General features: G+C 43.3%; 1 protein-coding gene across 4 annotated transcripts in view; it reads right to left on the minus strand.

Moving 5' to 3' along the window:
* KIN (Kin17 DNA and RNA binding protein) overlaps positions 1-17055 on the minus strand; it is a 41099-nt gene that overhangs the window by 3659 nt on the left and 20385 nt on the right. The window contains exons 8-13 of one of the 4 annotated variants that reach the window (XM_053225239.1): positions 15039-15168; positions 12408-12458; positions 9307-9375; positions 8304-8403; positions 6530-6630; positions 323-3279 (exon numbers count right to left, since the gene is read on the minus strand). In XM_053225239.1, the coding sequence (XP_053081214.1) occupies positions 3211-3279; positions 6530-6630; positions 8304-8403; positions 9307-9375; positions 12408-12458; positions 15039-15168 (520 nt within the window). In that variant the 3' untranslated portion in view covers positions 323-3210. The remainder of the gene's footprint in view (positions 1-322; positions 3280-6529; positions 6631-8303; positions 8404-9306; positions 9376-12407; positions 12459-15038; positions 15169-17055) is intronic. The other 3 variants (XM_015079437.3, XM_053225241.1, XM_053225240.1) reach the window with 3 other exon arrangements.

The following is a 17055-nucleotide window of genomic DNA, read 5'->3' on the forward strand; positions in this document are numbered from 1 at the left end:
AAACTTGACGTTAGGTATCTGAAGTCACCGTGGAGAACATAAAACACTACTGGCCTCTAAGAACTTCCGGGGGGGGGGGGGGGGAAGGGGGGGAGATAAAGGCCCTGTCGTCTAGAGTCCTATTTTTGTGCTTTGGATTTTTAAATGCTAAATTTAACATCCGTTACGCTACTTTGTTTCATTCTGGGATAACTTCAGGAAGATGTTGGGGAAAAGAATCAGAATGTGGGAGGTAGGGATGGAACATTTTTTCCTACCGAGGTTGACTCCAAATTTACAGGTTGGCGGTGGGGGTCGGGGAATCTCATCACGGTTGACTTACCTGTTCTGACCAGGGAGACCCATTCTCCCTAACGAAATTCTTCAGGCCAGATTAACACCAGGCGGGGCCACAGATGCGTGACTCCCCGTCTGACACCTCCTGTGTATTTTCTGTAGTTCTCACAACAACCCTGCAGGGACACATTTTTTTTTTTTTTTTTTTGATAATTTGTACATTAAAAACATTCTAAGATTACACAGCTGGTGAACAGAACAGCCAACATTCAATTTGAAGCCTACTCAACTCCAACACCCGGTTCCTTTCCACGTTCCTGTGCTGTCCAGTTAGTTCAGAAACACTTGAACTTATCCCGGAAGAACAGAGCTGGCAAAGCTACTGACATCTCCCCGTTACTGCATCTCGTGCTGCCGTCATCTTCCGGTTCTGTTCGCGGGCGGGTCCTCCCGCCTTCTGACGACAGAATTGATCAGCAATCCCTGATGCTAAGTCCGAGAGAGACAGCCTAGGGGCTGGCGAACCACCCAGGTCTGGCCCATCTCAATATTCCAACCCTTGCCCGTGGAGTGATTTGTCCCGGCCTCAGTTCCAGTCTTCTGTCTGAACCGGGGGAGAAGGGGGAGACAGGAGGCCGGGGACGCTGGTGGTCATCTTGCTGTCGAGAGGGGCTGAGAGCACGGCCGACACAGGCCAAGCCGGGGCCGCGGGAGCCAGGCCCGACCAGGCTGTTCGCACCCTGGACCCCACTGAAAGCCCGCATCTGCTCCTTCTGTCGCATGAGCCATCAATTTATTTATTTAAAAAAATATACATATATATATACATATATACATACACATATACATATATATACGTATATATACATATATATACGTATATATATGTATATTTTTTACATAACCCAAGTATTCGCTGAGTTTCCTGTCTTCTGCATCCCTAAATAATACACTGACTGATCTATTATTTAAAAATGTACAGTTCGACACTGTCGATGGGATTGTAAAATGGTACAGTCACTTTGGAACAGGCTGGAAGTTCCTCAGAATGTTAAACATGGTAGGGGTGCCCCGGCGGGGGGGGGGGGGGGGGGGCTCAGTCGGTTGAGCGTCCGACTTAGGCTCAGGTCATGACTTCACAGCTTGTGAGTTCGAGCCCAGCATCGGGCTCTGTGCTGACAGCTTAGAGCGTGGAGCCTGCTTCGGATTCTGTGTCTCCCTCTCTCTCTGCCCCTCCCCTGCTCACACCCTGTCTCTCTCTCTTAAATATAAAGAAACATCATCCCATGCCTTACAGTCAGGCTCTGCAGCTCCGTTCCTAGGCACTGAAAATGTATGAACACGTGTCCACAGAACATCGTGCGCACGAATGTCCACAGCAGCATTACTCCTAAGAGCCCCAAAGCAGACACGACCAGAATGTCCATCAACTGACAAACGGATTTTGACGCTGTGGTGTACCCATATGGTGGACTATTGCTCAGCAATAAAAAGGAGGGAAGCACTGGTACACGCTACAACATGGGTGCACGTTGCAAACACAATGCTCCACGGAAGAAGCGACTCGTAAAAAGACCACCTGTTGTTACGATTCCACTGATATGAAACGTCCAGGATGGGCAAGTCCCCGAGACCGAAAGTAGACTAGTGGTTGCCAGGGGCTGGGGAAAGTGGGAGGACAGGGAGAGACCACGGGCACAGGGTTTCCTTCTGCGGTGATGACAATGCTCTAAGAGTAAATAGTGATGATGGGTGCACATCTCTGTACGTATACTAAAAGCCACCGAACTGTACATGATACCGTGCGTGAACTCTATCTCAATAAAGCCGGGACTCTATAGTCTGACTTTTTAAAGTGTAATCAGATTTATAGTTCAACGTTACCACTGCAACTATAGAGTATATGAAGGATTTCCTCTACACGATTCTAAATTGTCTTATATAAAACACTTTACGATAACATTCTTTTAATGAAGATAAAAAATCTTTAAGGCAATATTACAAAGGAAACCAAACCAGTAAAAACAAAATTACATTGTTTTGATACTTCATGAGACATAATTCGATTTTTCTATAAGCTTAGCTGAACAACTATACAGTAATATTTAAATAAATCCATTTGCTTTATACAAAAGAAACACCCTAACACAGTAGAGTCTTATAATGCCTTGGTGAACACCAATTTGATGCTTTAGGATTTTAATGTGTTAACAAATTTTCAAACTCAGGCAAGTTTAGAAATGTCTTCATATTGAATTCCTTCGACTCTGCGTCCTTTTAAAGGGCCCTACAAATTAAAATGATTGAAGAAAAGATTAAAAACACACATATACTTACAAGACAAGAAAATGACACCACACTTAAAGGTCCAAATTTGTCTCTCCCATACCCCTACAACACCATGACGGCAGCTAACATTTCCGTACGACTGTGACTTTTAAAATATTCTATGTCCTTCTCATTAGGAAGTGCCACGGTTTCTTCGATGACGTGTGAAATGTGCTATCCCTACACGGTGTGGCAGGCACCTGCTGGCTGTTCCATATCTCCTCTGCTCCCTGGACACTTTCCCTGGCTCCCTATGGGGTGAGGTACGGACATGAGATGGAGCTCCGGCCGCAGAGGTGAACAGAAGTGACGCGGGCCACCTCCAGGCCAGGCCACGCCACGCTGCCCGCACGTGCAGCCCAGCACGCTCGGCCTTGGCCTGTCTGAAGCACAAGAGCACGCTAAGTATAAAAGTCACTCGGTGAAGGTGACGGAGACACGAGCTGGAAAAACCCCGGGCTCCTCACAAGTCGCCCCTTGGAAAAGAGCTGTTCCTGGGGCTCCTGGGCAGCTCAGTCGGTTGAGCGTCTGACTTTGGCTCGGGTCACGATCTCGCGGTCCGTGAGTTCGGGCCCCGCGTCGGGCTCTGGGCTGACAGCTCGGAGCCTAGAACCTGCTTCGGATTCTGTGTCTCCCTCTCTCTCTGCCCCTCCCCGGTTCATGCTCTGCCTCTCTCTGTCTCAAAAATAAATAAACATTAAAAAAAAATTTTTTTTTAAATGATGATGATGATAATGACTAACCTTGAAGTGAGATTTTCACGTTGTTTGTGAAGAATCACACCTTCCCTTAACAATACTTTTAAAAATGCTATTCTTTTTAACATATAATAATGACTGTATTCAATGGAAACAAGTTCCCAGATAAAGCATGACTCAGGTTGCCTCTTTCATTATCAAGTGTGAAGGCCCACGGTCGGGTAGGCTTTTATGAGAAGAACACAAAATCGGGGAGTAAGAAGGGAGCCGCTCATTTGGTCAGGTAGGCAAACAGCTGGGCTAAAAGGCTGAGACTTTCTGAATAACGCGTCAGCTATTTAAAAATCTGCCTAATAAACGAGTAAATTTCAAAGACTTTGATACTGATGCTATAATTGAAGATGTCGGAAGGGATAAAAACAGCAGGAGAAATCACTCGGGAAGTTTGTGTGTTGCACGGCAACGACTTGAAGCAATTGTGGGGACGTACACAAGTGCACACACGCACACACACATTTCTTTTAAATGGGGCGGGGCAGGCTGCCAAAGGGAAAACAATACGCGGGTTTCTTGGAAAAGTACCTGCCGCTTCACAGTCAGCCAGCCTCTTGTGGGCACGCCTCCTAGTCCTACCCCAGCCCAGCTCTTTAAGCCACGCAAGCTCAGAAGGAAGGCCCGAGTGGGGTCACGGCGAGGGAGGAAAGAAACGAGTCCGTGAAAACCACAGACTAGCCCGAAGGTATCTGCATGGAACCCAGAAAGCCCTCCGTGCTAATGAGTTGTTTTGCGTCTCCCTGAGATGAAAACCCGAGTTGAGGCGGGATCGAAATTGGATGCTACTATGAATTTAAAAAGTGCAGGAGAATCGTTTCCAAGGAAATTGCTAGATGTTCCATGACCTTATGCTGCCTGAGTCAGAGAGAAAAACGGACTTAAGAAAAAAACAAAACAAAACTCAATCTATTAATTTAGTCAGATGGAGAATTTTCTCAGTAACAGAGAGATTCCTCCTCCTTTTCTTCCCTTCTAGTTTGTGTCAGTCACAGTTGCTGAATTCGTGTAGACAGAGACCGGGAAAAAATGCTCCATTTACTGAAATGTGGTTTCTCTCAAATAAGGACCCACCTGATTTTCTGGAACGCAGTCCAGAGACGGGTCTAGATGCCTCCGACCCCCTTCAGGCAACACATGAAAGTGGGCAGTTACACCCCCAAGTCCTGGAGAGCGCTCAGGACGGTCCCCAGACTCTCCGCGGGGTCTCTTATCCCACCTCCCACATGCTGATGCTTCCTACACTGGGTGTGAAAACGGATTTCACTTGGAGAGTCCCCGCCCCATCATTCAGAGTTCCAAAACGCATTAGGCAGTGACGGAAAAGCCTGTTTCAGGCCCTTCCTTCCCTCAAGAGACATCTCAGGCCTCACTGGGGCGCCCACAGACTGTCAGTGAGCCATCCAGTCTACTTCAGTCAACAACTTGACCTGTACATCAGATTTCCAGAAATTACTTTACTGATCTCTGCTACCTTTTAATCCTTTATGAAAGAAAGGAAGGACTATTTAAAATAGTGATCTCTGGGGGTGCCTGGGTGGCTTAGTCGGTTAAGCGTCCGACTTCGGATCGGGTCATGATCTCATGGCTTGTGAGTTCGAGCCCCATGTCGGGCTCTGTACTGACAGCTCAGAGCCTGGAGCCTCTTCAGATTCTGTGTCTTTCTCTCTCTCTCTGCCCCTCTCCCGCTCACACTCTGTCTCTCTCTGTCTCTCAAAAATGAATAAACATTAAAAAAAAAATGTATGGGAATGCAAGCTGGTGCAGCCACTCTGGAAAACAGTATGGAGGTTCCTCAAAAAACTAAAAATAGAACTACCCTTCCGACCCAGCAATTGCACTACTAGGCATTTATCCAAGGGATACAGGTATGCTGTTTCGAGGGGTCACAGGCACCCCCATGTTTATAGCAGCACTATCAACAATAGCCAAAGTATGGAAAGAGCCCCAATGTCCATCGATGGATGAATGGAAAAGAAGATGTGGTATATATATACAATGGAGTATTACTCGGCAATCAAAATGAATGAAACCTTGCTATTTGCAACTACATGGATGGAACTGGAGGGTATTATGCTAAGTGAAATTAGTCAGAGAAAGACAAAAACCATATGACTTCACTCCTATGAGGACTTTAAGAGACAAAACAAATGAACATAAGGGAAGGGAAACAAAAATAATATAAAAACAGGGAGGGGGACAAAACAGAAGAGACTCATAAACATGGAGAACAAACTGAGGGTTATGGAAGGGGTTGTGGGAGGGGGGATGGGCTAAATGGGTAAGGGGCATTAGGGAATCTACTCCTGAAATCATTGTTGCACTATATGCTACTAATTTGGATGTAAATTTAAAAAAATAAAAAATTAAATTAAAAAAAACCTTAAAATAGTGATCTCTGGGCTTTTCCCGTCATTAATTCTGATTCTATATTCCCCGCTAATTGTATGTCAAATTGAGTTTTATACTGGATGTGAAAGAAAAACGTCAGAATGTGAAACTGTACATATTGTATACAATTTTGTAAAATACAAAGACTGAAAAGGAACAGGTCAAAATATTAAAGGGAGTTATCTGGCTGAAGAATTATTGGTAATTTTTAAAGTTATTTATATTAAATTGTCATTTTCAGGTCTTAAAACAATAAGCATTGCTATACTGGATGTGTCCCACCCAGAATTCAGAGCTGCAACCTAACGCCCAGTGTGACAGTATCTGGCGGGCGGCCTTTGGGGAGTGATTAGGTCATGGGGGTGCGCGCTCATGAATGGATTAGTGCCCTTGTAAAGAAGACCCCAGAGAGCTTTGTCCCTTCCACCATATGAGAGCACATGAACCAGGAAGTGGGCCCTCACCAGACACTAAGTCGGCCAGTGCCTTATTCTTAGACTTCCAGCCTTCGGAACCGTGGAAATTATTTACTTATCAGCCACCCAGTATATGGTATATTCTGTTACACCAGCTCAAGTGGACTAAGCCACATCTGCATTTCTTTTAAAATCAGAAGATACAATCCTTCAGCAATGGCAGAGTTACAAAGACTAAGCTTACAGATTTCCAAACAGGAGAGAAGACAGACGACAAACCCCAGCTCTAAAACAAAGACCAACCCAATGAAAAAAACTATGGCACATTTTTAAAGCCCTTTAGGAATTTCTCTGTGGAAACGTACTTACAGTTTCAATGACTATGGTAGCTGAAAAAGTCTTCTCATTGATGGATTCTAAGGTACCTTCATTTCCTCTGTAGCCTCCGTTTAAAACGAGAATTCTTTTCCCTACGATAGAATAGAACACTGAACGCAAAGAAATGTTTGCTTCTTTCTTCTACTTTGTTACAGCAAAATGCAATTACAATGAATGAACAGAACAAAAAACAAAACCCCTCTGAGTTCTTAATCATTTCAGAACTCTGCAATACTCTAAAGTATAGTCTGGAGATACTCTGATCGCTATAGCATTCTAAGACTCCTCACGTTTTTTTCCACTTGTCAGAGGAAACTTAACCTGCAAGGAGTGGAAGGGAAAATGTTCAGAGCCCAGAAATCATTAGAAAGAAATTCAGACTGGGGTGCCTGAGTGGCTCAGTCGGTTAAGTGTCCAACCTCAGCTCAGGTCATGATCTCACGGCTTGTGAGTTCGAGCCCCGCGTCGGGCTCTGGGCTGACAGCTCAGAGCCTGGAGCCTGCTTCAGATTCTGTGTCTCCCTCTGTCTGCCCCTCCCTTGCTTGCACTCTGTCTCTTGCGTTGTCTCAAAAATAAATAATCACTAAAAAAAAAAAAAAAAAAAGAAAAGAAAAGAAATTTAGATTGCTTTGGCTCTTACTATGAGGGAGCCATTCTATTTCTAAGTATCTTCTCAATAGGGGAGAAACCATATGTCCATATAAGGACTTGCGTATGAATATTCTTGGAAATTTTATTTGCAACAGCCCCAAACTGTAAACAAGACAAATGTCCATCAACAGGTGACTGAATGAACAAGAAGTAGCACATCCACACCGGGAAACACTACTTGGCAACAGAGAGAAGTGAGCTACAGACACATACACGTGACAACAGGCACGAATCCAAAATAATTACACGTACTGAAAGATCCAGACCAAAAAACAAGACACATGGTATGATTTTATTCATACAAAATTCTAGATAGAAACAAACTGATCTATAGTGACAGACAGCAGAAAGGTGGTTGTCTTGGGGACATGGGAGGCAGCAGTGGAGGGGTGGCAGGGAAGGATAAAGGGGAGTGAGGAAATTGGGGGGGGGGGTGATGGATACATTCATTATCCTGATTGTAGGGATGGTTTCAGAGAGTATTCGTGTCTTAAAACTGATCAAATTGTATATTTTACACAAGTGCAATTTATCGTGTGTCAATTACATCTCATTAAAGCTAAAAAATTTCTTTTATTTCAGCCATAAAATGAGTTTTATTTTCCAGGGAAAGAATAAAGGACCTGATAAGCAGTTTTGGAGACTAACACGATCACTGTGCTGTCACTATGAAGGGTCGGGTCTGAGGCAGGCAACCCAACCGAAGCAGCATTCAAACGAGATATGAGAACTACTCAAATGATAAAGACCATTAAGCAAAAGAAAAAGCCAAACAGCAGAGACTTTTACTTCACTACCTCAGGCAGCTAAAGAGATATATTAACAATAACCTGCGTCTGAGTGACTTTTTCTCCCTATGAGTTTGTATGTTGCTTTCGGAAAAAAAGGATCTTAGGAAGGGAAAACTTATTCATGCCACAAAAGCGCTTTCGCAGAGGACTGGTAGACCCACCGCGTCACCTGAAATCAAGAGCATCAGTTACACTGGCAGCTGTATATTTCTAAAAGGGAAACCCATCTACAACTACCCGGTAATGTCAAAAAACTATGGTTTTAAGGATGGAATCACTCATTTCGATAGCATACAGGTTAAATGGTCTGCAGAAAGATTTACCTGGTGCTGGAATTACTGTTTCTAAATGAGTCTGATCAAGTTTCAGCTTGTCTCCGGAGTCGATCATCTTGACGACAGCTGTGTATTTGTCAATTACTTCCTGTCATGTGAAATCAACACTTTTATAGTAGCAGAAATACGTGAACACAAATTTCAAAGGACAGAAATAGGTAAGATGAAAACAAACGGCATTCCAGTCAAATGGGAAGAGTAACTCCTCCTATCAATGACACTATTTTAGATTCCACATATGACTTCTCCTATGCTTCTTAAAATTTGCTTAAATTTCATTACGTTTTCCATTTTAGTTCCAGTCTATTTAAGACACAGTTTTTACATATTGGTTTCAGGTATACAGGATAGTGGTTCTATGCTTCCTAATAAAGAATTCAATTCAAGGCCGAGTGAGGCTTTTCATCTGCAAAGAATAAAAGACTGGTCGGTGTTCTTAGAACAAGACTTTGATACACACAGTGAGAGGGACAATGCTCAGCTTCGAGTACAATAGAAGGGCACTTACGCACGCACAGTGCTGGGTGCTAGAATAAAACTCTTAGGGGACGGCAAAGAGGGAAAAGGACTGGAGCGCTGATTTTCAAATTTTCAAATCTTAGAGCGGCTGAAAGTCTCCCAGGCAAAACACAACAAGGAAGCCCTCCTTGGAACTCCAGGCACATAATCATATTTATTGCCCATTGTTAACAAAGAGGATGCATCTCACTGATTAGCAAGGCCTGCACAGTGAGTGAGGGAGTTTACGTGGCACCCCTGGGACTTCATACATACTGTTTACTCCAGGAGGAAAGCACACGGTATGTATAAATATAAATTACGGTTGCAAAGGAATCATTTTTCCGCCAATTATGAAGTCAGCTCTCCTTCTACAGAACCATCAAGAACCTCAGACACAATGCTTCTGCCCTGAGGACTTGACCTTTCAGGAATACCAAAAAGGCTTTATTCGGTCAATTCACAGAGTCCACTCACAGCCTCACAGCCTTACCTTAACAACACCCTTTCTCTTATGATATTTCTCTCCGAGTTTTTTGGTTATAATTTTTACAATGATTTCCTAGAAAATAACAACAAAAAAATAAAGATGAAAGACAGAAGTTATCTTCTCTGTTTCACTCCTTCATTTAAACCATGCTCGCCAAAAATCATAGCAAAGTGTAACTGCTCTGCTAAGGAAAAAATCCGGGTGTTCTAAGCCTTTCCAATCATGGCAAAACGTTCCCTTAGTGATCTTTTATTTCTTCTTTCTCCCTTTATTCGATATGGTTACCGAGAAGGAGAAAATACCTGTCTCGAGGCTGATTTCCACGCTGAAGGTCCCCTGAAATCTAGGACTTTTCATCTGTCAGTCTCAACCCTGTTAATCCAGGTCTTTCAGAGACAGCTGCTTTCTTTCCATTCAAGGAAGTGAAAGGTGCCAAAGATATTAACACCATTGGTGTTTAGTGCTGATAAAAACTCAGATGGCAAGTCTCACTGGGAATTGCAGGGAAATGTCTTTGAGCTTACGCATGACATTTTTCCAGAATGTTCTCTTCTCGTGATGTTACTCTGAATTTTTGATACACACAGGATTCTTCCAGATTAGCTCCAGCTAAAAGTATCGTTCTTCTGAACATCTAATTCTCAAGTGGGAGAGAAATCTGGGCTTATTTCATATTCGTGCATTCTGGGTTTGCTTCTTTATCATCATGTTGCTGATTTAGACTAGCTGTCTAATGGCGGATTGGGAAAAATAAATCGCCTGACTTCATGCTATAGTCACTATAGCGATTCTGAATTTGCTACTTCAAGTGAATATAACAGAGGTACTAGATGGTCACGAGTACTTCACTAAGCCAGGCCAAAAATTGTATTAATCAAAATTCAGTGAGGACTTTGGGGGGAGAGTGTGGAACTGTAGAAAGACGTGCTTAAGACAAAACGTGAACGGTCTAAGACTTTCTAAGTGAAGCCAAATGATGCCAAAACAGCTTCCCTGATTTAATCAGAGTATTTCTGGCCTCAATTTCTCCAAGGCCCTCATGGGTACACACTCATAATCTGAAGCTAACTTATTACATCACTGGGCTTACTGACACTTGCTCACACAATAGATCAGTTCAAAATATTTCTTTACTCAGTTTAAACACTAAAGTTCTCCAATCTAGCTCGAGGGACTGCTGGTTATTTTAACAAACATACTGCCCATTTCAACATAAGAGACACATGGAATCATCATGGCACTGTTGGCTGACCCTCCCTTTGAATGTAACACTCCGTAAGAGGAAGTAGGAAGAGAATTTGAATAATTTGTTATAAGAGAATTATCAAACAGGAAATATAATTGAATTGGAAGTATTATCAATGGGAAGAGAATTTTTGGACTAGCTAAAACATAGAAAGCATTGTCTTTTTTTTTTTTTTTTGCTTTTGCTTTTGGTTTCCTTTCTTTTTCCTTTAAACCAATGATTCGTAAGGAAGGGCGTACATCAGAATCACCTAGGAGACTGACGAGACTATGCATTTCACCCCACGAGATGGGATGGCGATAGTAGGAAAACATATGTAATTTGGAAAAAACACTTCTCTAAAGATTTGCGAATTACTCTCTGGGTAAGAACAATTGCTTTCAGGAAAAAAAAATTGTTTTTCTTCCTTTTCTTTTTTGAGAGTGAGAGAGAGAGAGAGAGAGAGAGCACGTGAGTGAGCAGAGGAAGGAGAGAGACCCTTAAGCAGCCTCCATGCCCTGTGTGGAGCCCGACTAGGGGCTCTATCCCACGACCGTGAGATCATGACCTGAGCTGAAGTCAAGAGCGGGAGGCTTAGCCAACCAAGCCACCCAGGCGCCTCTCGACTAAATTCTTGATTACATTTTCATAAACAGTAATCAAACTATTAATATTCAAATGCTAGCTACTGTGATGGAGAAAACACACAAAACTTCCCTTCGGCCCATCCCTTACTAATCGTGACCGACCCATGCTACAGCCGGGGAGTCCGGGTGCCTGAGACATCACAGGAAGCAGCACGTTCACTCGCTCAGAGCACAGCCTGCTGAATGAGACTGTCAGAGAGAGCTGCCTAAATGCTTATTCTGCGGCCCTGGGGAAATCCCCCAAATGCTTTCTGCCTCAGTTTTCTCACCTATAAAATGGGAATCATAACAATAACTACCTTACAGGGCTCATATAAGAATTAGTTGAAGTGATTCATAGAAAGGATTCATTCACTATGTAATGTAACACAATAAGTATTTCCATGTTAGCTGAATTACTGCACAATGCTTCCTGTGGTCACCGGGTGGAAATGCCTCCCAGGTAGAAGACCACAGACTAAGACATGAAATCAGTGATCTGAGTTTTCAAGCTAGAGGGAGAAGGACCACGAAGACCTGAATGAGAGCTCACGACTTCCGGACCATCAAGGTTATTATTAACCTTATGTTTCTAATCAAAATTATCTAAATGACACACTCTCACTACCTTTCGGTCTCCTGTCAACTGATCAAACCAGCTTCTCAAAGAATAATGAAGGCACCCTGAACGTCTTCCGAAAATTTCACATCTAAGCTCAAAACAGAGCATCAGCAAACTATAACAATTTCTGGTAATTATTTAAATATTCAAAATTATTATCTTAAAACAATAGAACAATAAATACACAATAAAACACAAAGCTCTACTTGAGTTTGTAAAATTAAAACCACCTTTGTTCAACAAAGTACCTAAAGGGATAATCTAAGTTCAATAAGCTGCAAACTGAAAACAAATACTTCTGCTTTCACAATTCTACATTTCAGCCCCATTTCTGAAAACACAACCCTTGTCTTCTAGCGAACACTGGAAACGATTCCAGGCTTCAATTCAAGATGTCCACAAACAAATCTGGCAAAACTCAAGGAGTCTCACCAGCCTATAAACGGGAAGTTACTCTCTAATACAGGTGTAACTGATAATTTAAGATCGGATGAAAAGAAAAGTCAGGAAAGTCTATCCATAGGATTTAAGTATGTTTGAGAAACTTAAGTCATTTATACCAAATGTTCTTTGAATCATTCACTCGTTTTAAAAAGCGTTTAGAACTGGAGAACTCCAGCTGAATACGTACAGGCTGTAGCCAATAGTCTGTTCGGGTACTTCTTTTCCTTTCCTCCTCGATCTGTAGAACACATAAGACATTCACAGCATTCTCTCATTAAAATCCTTAATTCATTTCAAATACCATTCTATTTAACAAAAGAACACCATAAAACATATGCCTGAAAGGGGCTCCGTGTAACTTACAAGCTCTGACAGATACAAATAAACTTTTTTTGCAATTAATTTTTGATTTCAAAAAAACACTTGGGGGACCCCTGGCAGGTTTAGTCTGCGAAGCGGGCTACTCTTGATCTTGTAGTTATGGGTTCAAGCCCCATGTTGTGTGTAGAGATTACTTAAAAATAAAATCTTTAGAAAAAAGAAACGAACTTGATTTGATAACAATATGTGATAAAGCAAGTCAACTGACCAAGAAAACAAATACAAGCGGCCTCTACTTGGTCAACACTGCAAGGCCATCTGCCAGCGCTATACTGCCCCCTCCCTTCTTCCCCCCACGTGACTGTCATGAGCTGGAAAACAAGCAATGTTTTTGTGGTAAAAACATAACACGGGGCGCCTGGGTGGCTCAGTGGATTAAGCGTCCGACCCATGATTTCAGCTCAGGTCCTGATCTCATGGTTCATGGAATCGAGCCCTGTGTCCAGCTCTGTGCTGACAGGGCAGAGCCTGCTTGGGATTCTCTCTCTCTCCTCTCTCTCTGCCCCTCCCCTGCTCATGCTGTCTCTCAAAATAAAGAAACATTAAAACAAGCACCTTAATACACACTTAATACCAGTTTTGCACAGCATGGTTAGTTCTATCTACGCTCTGATGGCAAAAAGGGGCTTCTCTGTTTGATAAGGACAATAAATCCTGTGAATATAGGGGAAGAAAAATATAACCTGGAGAGACATAAGCAAAAGGGCGTCCAAAAGAAGAGTGCCGTCTGGCCGCTGTGGGGCTGTATCACGCCTCCTTCTTCCTCAGCTGCCTTAAGTGAACCCTAAGTACCAACTTTCGAGGGGCCAGAACACTGCAATTCTTTGGTTGGTAATAAGTCTCATTTTAATTTCTCCAATTTTCCAATATGAACAAAGAGCGTTCTAAATTTAGCATGTCTCACCAAGCGGGTAGATGTAGCTTTCCATTTGACTTTGAATTAGATTCAGAAACTCTGCCATGGCCTATTAAGATAGCTAAGAGGTCACTCCCCCTCCTCTCTCGAACCTCAAATGCTACCACTCTTGCACTCATCACGCTCCAGCCACGTGGATCTTTCCTTCATATGCTTGAGGTTGAGATCTTCCCTGCCGTAGCACCTTTTCCCAAGCTATCCCCCACGGCCCGCCCTCTGACCTCCTTAGCACTTATCATTTTGTAATAACTCACTCACTGGTTCACTTGTTCGTGGGACGTCCCTCTTACTAGCATGACACACAGGGACTGTATTTTGCTCCCTACTATGCAGACACAGGACCTTGCACAATGCCCAGCACATAACACAACTCAGTATTTGCTCAGTGATGGAGCGACCGTATCTCCTAGTGTGCACATTTTATATTACACTCTCAATTTTTTAGACTGGCCTGCATTGTAGGAGCGCCCAATAACGGGGAAGACCAAATAGCTCCCTCTCAACCCTTCACAACTGAGGAGGAGGGTTTGGGGAGACTAGAGGAAATGATGGTACAGAAAAAAAAAAAAAAAGTTAGCTTCTTATATCCATTTATTCTTTCTCTTCACCTGTCCTTCTCCTTTTCTATTTGGTTCACAAATTGATTGATCAGGTAAGGCTATGTGTGGAGAGGGAGAGAGGAAGATTTAGGAATATATCGGGGCACTGGGGTGGTTCGGTCGGTTAAGCGTCCGACTTCGGCTCGGTCAGGATCTTGTGGTTCGAGAGTTCGAGCCCCACGTCGGGCTCTGTGCCGACAGCTCGGAGCCTGGAGCCTGCTCCGGATTCTGGGTCTCCCTCTCTCTCTGCCCCTCCCCTGCTTGTGCCCTGTCTCTCTCTTTCTCTCAAATATTAAGAAAAATAAATAAATTAAATAAATAAAATAAAAAATAAATAATTTAAAAAATTAAAGGAAAAAAAAAGGGAATATATTAACAACGTCCTGCAGCACTGCTCTAGAGCTACAGGTAGATTTAGAGCCAAAGTCTGGCCCCGGATCCTAAATCACAGGTTTTCAGTGATTCATCACATAGGCCTGGCATCAGGTTCAGTCAAATAAAAAGTACGTCGTGGCTTTCTCTTGCTTGCCGGGGGGTGGTAAATGGAAGTCAGAGGCGACAGGAGGGCGCAGGGTGGTGAGAGGGAATCCATGGAGGATGCCAGTCTCACTGAGCCACGGAAGGTAAACAGAGCTGCTCCTTCCTGCTCTCGACCCCACCACAGCCCTTCTGCCTGAATTCCACTGACCGTGAACACACGGAGAGTTCTGAAGGCAGCACTTGAAGCGAGAAAATAAACTTGGATGGGGGGTTTCCAACTCCTTTAGTTCCATCTGATCTACACCCCTCCCCTAACCCAGTGTCTACACATCTTTTGACTTTCATTTATCTAAGAACCGGCAAAACTACCTAACCTTCCTCAATCCGAACTACGTCATTCCTCTAACAGCTGAAAAGTCAACACGCGGCTGGTAAACTATACCTCCATGATTTCATCGAGTGCTGATTTCTTTTTTTTCTTTTCTTTTGATCGAGCTGTGCTCTGGGAAGATTCTTTTCGCTTAACTGATGCCGCATTCCCGACTGTCTTCAACGCGCTCGGTCCCAAGGAGCTGGCGAAAAGAAGAGCCATACCTGTTAACAGACACTATGCACAGAAGGCTTTCCAACGTGCAGAAGAACAACACAGGAAAGATTTGTTACTCGATTCATTTACAACGGGTCAGTCGAAACAATAAAGGACCTGTCTCTATGCCTTACAGGACTGTGAGCGTGAGAACACGCGACCTCTCCCGCCATAGCGCCCTCCTCCCCCTCACCCCTTCTCTTGGCGCCAACGGTGATCAGCACGGCCGAGTGGTGGCGGCGTGGGTTGGGCAGATCCCACGGGGTCGGGCAGATGGGGTTGGGGTTGGGCAGATCAGGGTTTAAGGAGACTTCTGCTTCTGACTGAGCGATTAACCTTTCTACACCTGAGTTCCTCATCTACGAATGAGGATAAAAATGGGACCCGACTCATAGCTCAACTGCAAGGACTAAGTAAGATGTGTGTAAAGAAGTCTCGCATATTACTGCCAGTTCTATTTTCTGAAGGCAAAAATCTCAACAGGTCACTTAATTTTTGATGGCTCCCGCCTGCCTAGAATTGACAGTGTAAATTCTAAAATTTGCACCGCAATATAAAATTGTCCCCACTGGCCCAAGAATGCTATCTCTAACTTATTATATACACTGGCCATTCTGAACAACTCGTTGTTGATTGAGCCACGCCGTGTTTCATGCCTTTGCAGATTTACACGTGCCTCTTTCATACGAAGAACGATCTCTCCATTTATCTCCATTTGTCCCAATTCTGTTAAGATCTTTTCTTCATGAGGCTTCTTGGATCTTGCTGTCTCTGTGGCATGTATCACACTCCACTTTGCATTATGATCATTTGCATATGTGATTTGTACGTGTAATCAGGTGTATATGCTTGTACTTACTTATTTTTTTGTTGTAAAGGAGCAGTAACCGTCTAGTGACTCACATAAAATACATGCTCAGTTAATATTTGCTAACTGAATCTTGTCAGTCTAATCATTTAGTTTGTCATAGCTGCAAACGACGAATAGAGGAAAATATGTGCATGAAGCTCCTATGGGGATAACCAAGAGAAAAGTGTGCTCAACAGAAAAACAATCTTGAATTATTCTTTGGACTTTTTTTTAAGGCATTTAAAGACAGCACTGGACTTATTGGCAGCCAGGTTACTCTAACGAGTCCTGTTCAGCTTGGGGTCAACTATGATCCCTACTTCTCTTCTGCGGTTCAGGACCCCCTGACTCGGTCTTCGTGGGAGTTCATGTTCTCTCTTTACCTAACTGGAAGGTTTTCAATTTATCCTTTTGAAATGTCACTTGCTGGGTTTTGTCCCATAACTCAATCCTCTGAATATATTTCTAAGTTCTCATTCTGTCATTTCCCAGGTTTGTGACAATTGTACATAACATACATTTGGTTCTCAACAGATTAAGTCCATATAAAGATAAACGCTTCAACTTGCTGCTTAAAGAAAGGTTCTTTAGGGGCACCTGGGTGGCTCAGTCGGTTAAGCGTCTGACTGTTGATTTCGGCTCAGGTCATGATCCCACGGTTTGTGAGTTCGAGCCCCGTGTCAGGCTCTGCGCTGAGAGTGTCCCTCTCTCTGCCCCTCTCCTGCTCGTGTGCTTGCTCTCTCTCAAAGTGAATATTTTAAAAATGAAGCAAAAAAGTTTCTTGAGATTTAAAAGTACCTTTAGCTAGAAATCCACGAAACTTAGCACTAATTCCAGATCACAATCAAACACACTGTGTCCACATAAGAGGCGCTAATAACCCTAGCAAAAGGGGAATGGGGTTTAAGTGGGTAATTGGGGGGGGTCTAGTGATCACATGTTTACAAACCACCTATTTCCTACTATAGTCAGTGCTTATGTTTCTGCTTTCTGACCCTTTTCACATTCTCCATAATTCCCCAA

Source organism: Acinonyx jubatus, chromosome B4, assembly GCF_027475565.1.
Source record: "Acinonyx jubatus isolate Ajub_Pintada_27869175 chromosome B4, VMU_Ajub_asm_v1.0, whole genome shotgun sequence".
Classification (NCBI taxonomy): domain Eukaryota; kingdom Metazoa; phylum Chordata; class Mammalia; order Carnivora; family Felidae; genus Acinonyx; species Acinonyx jubatus.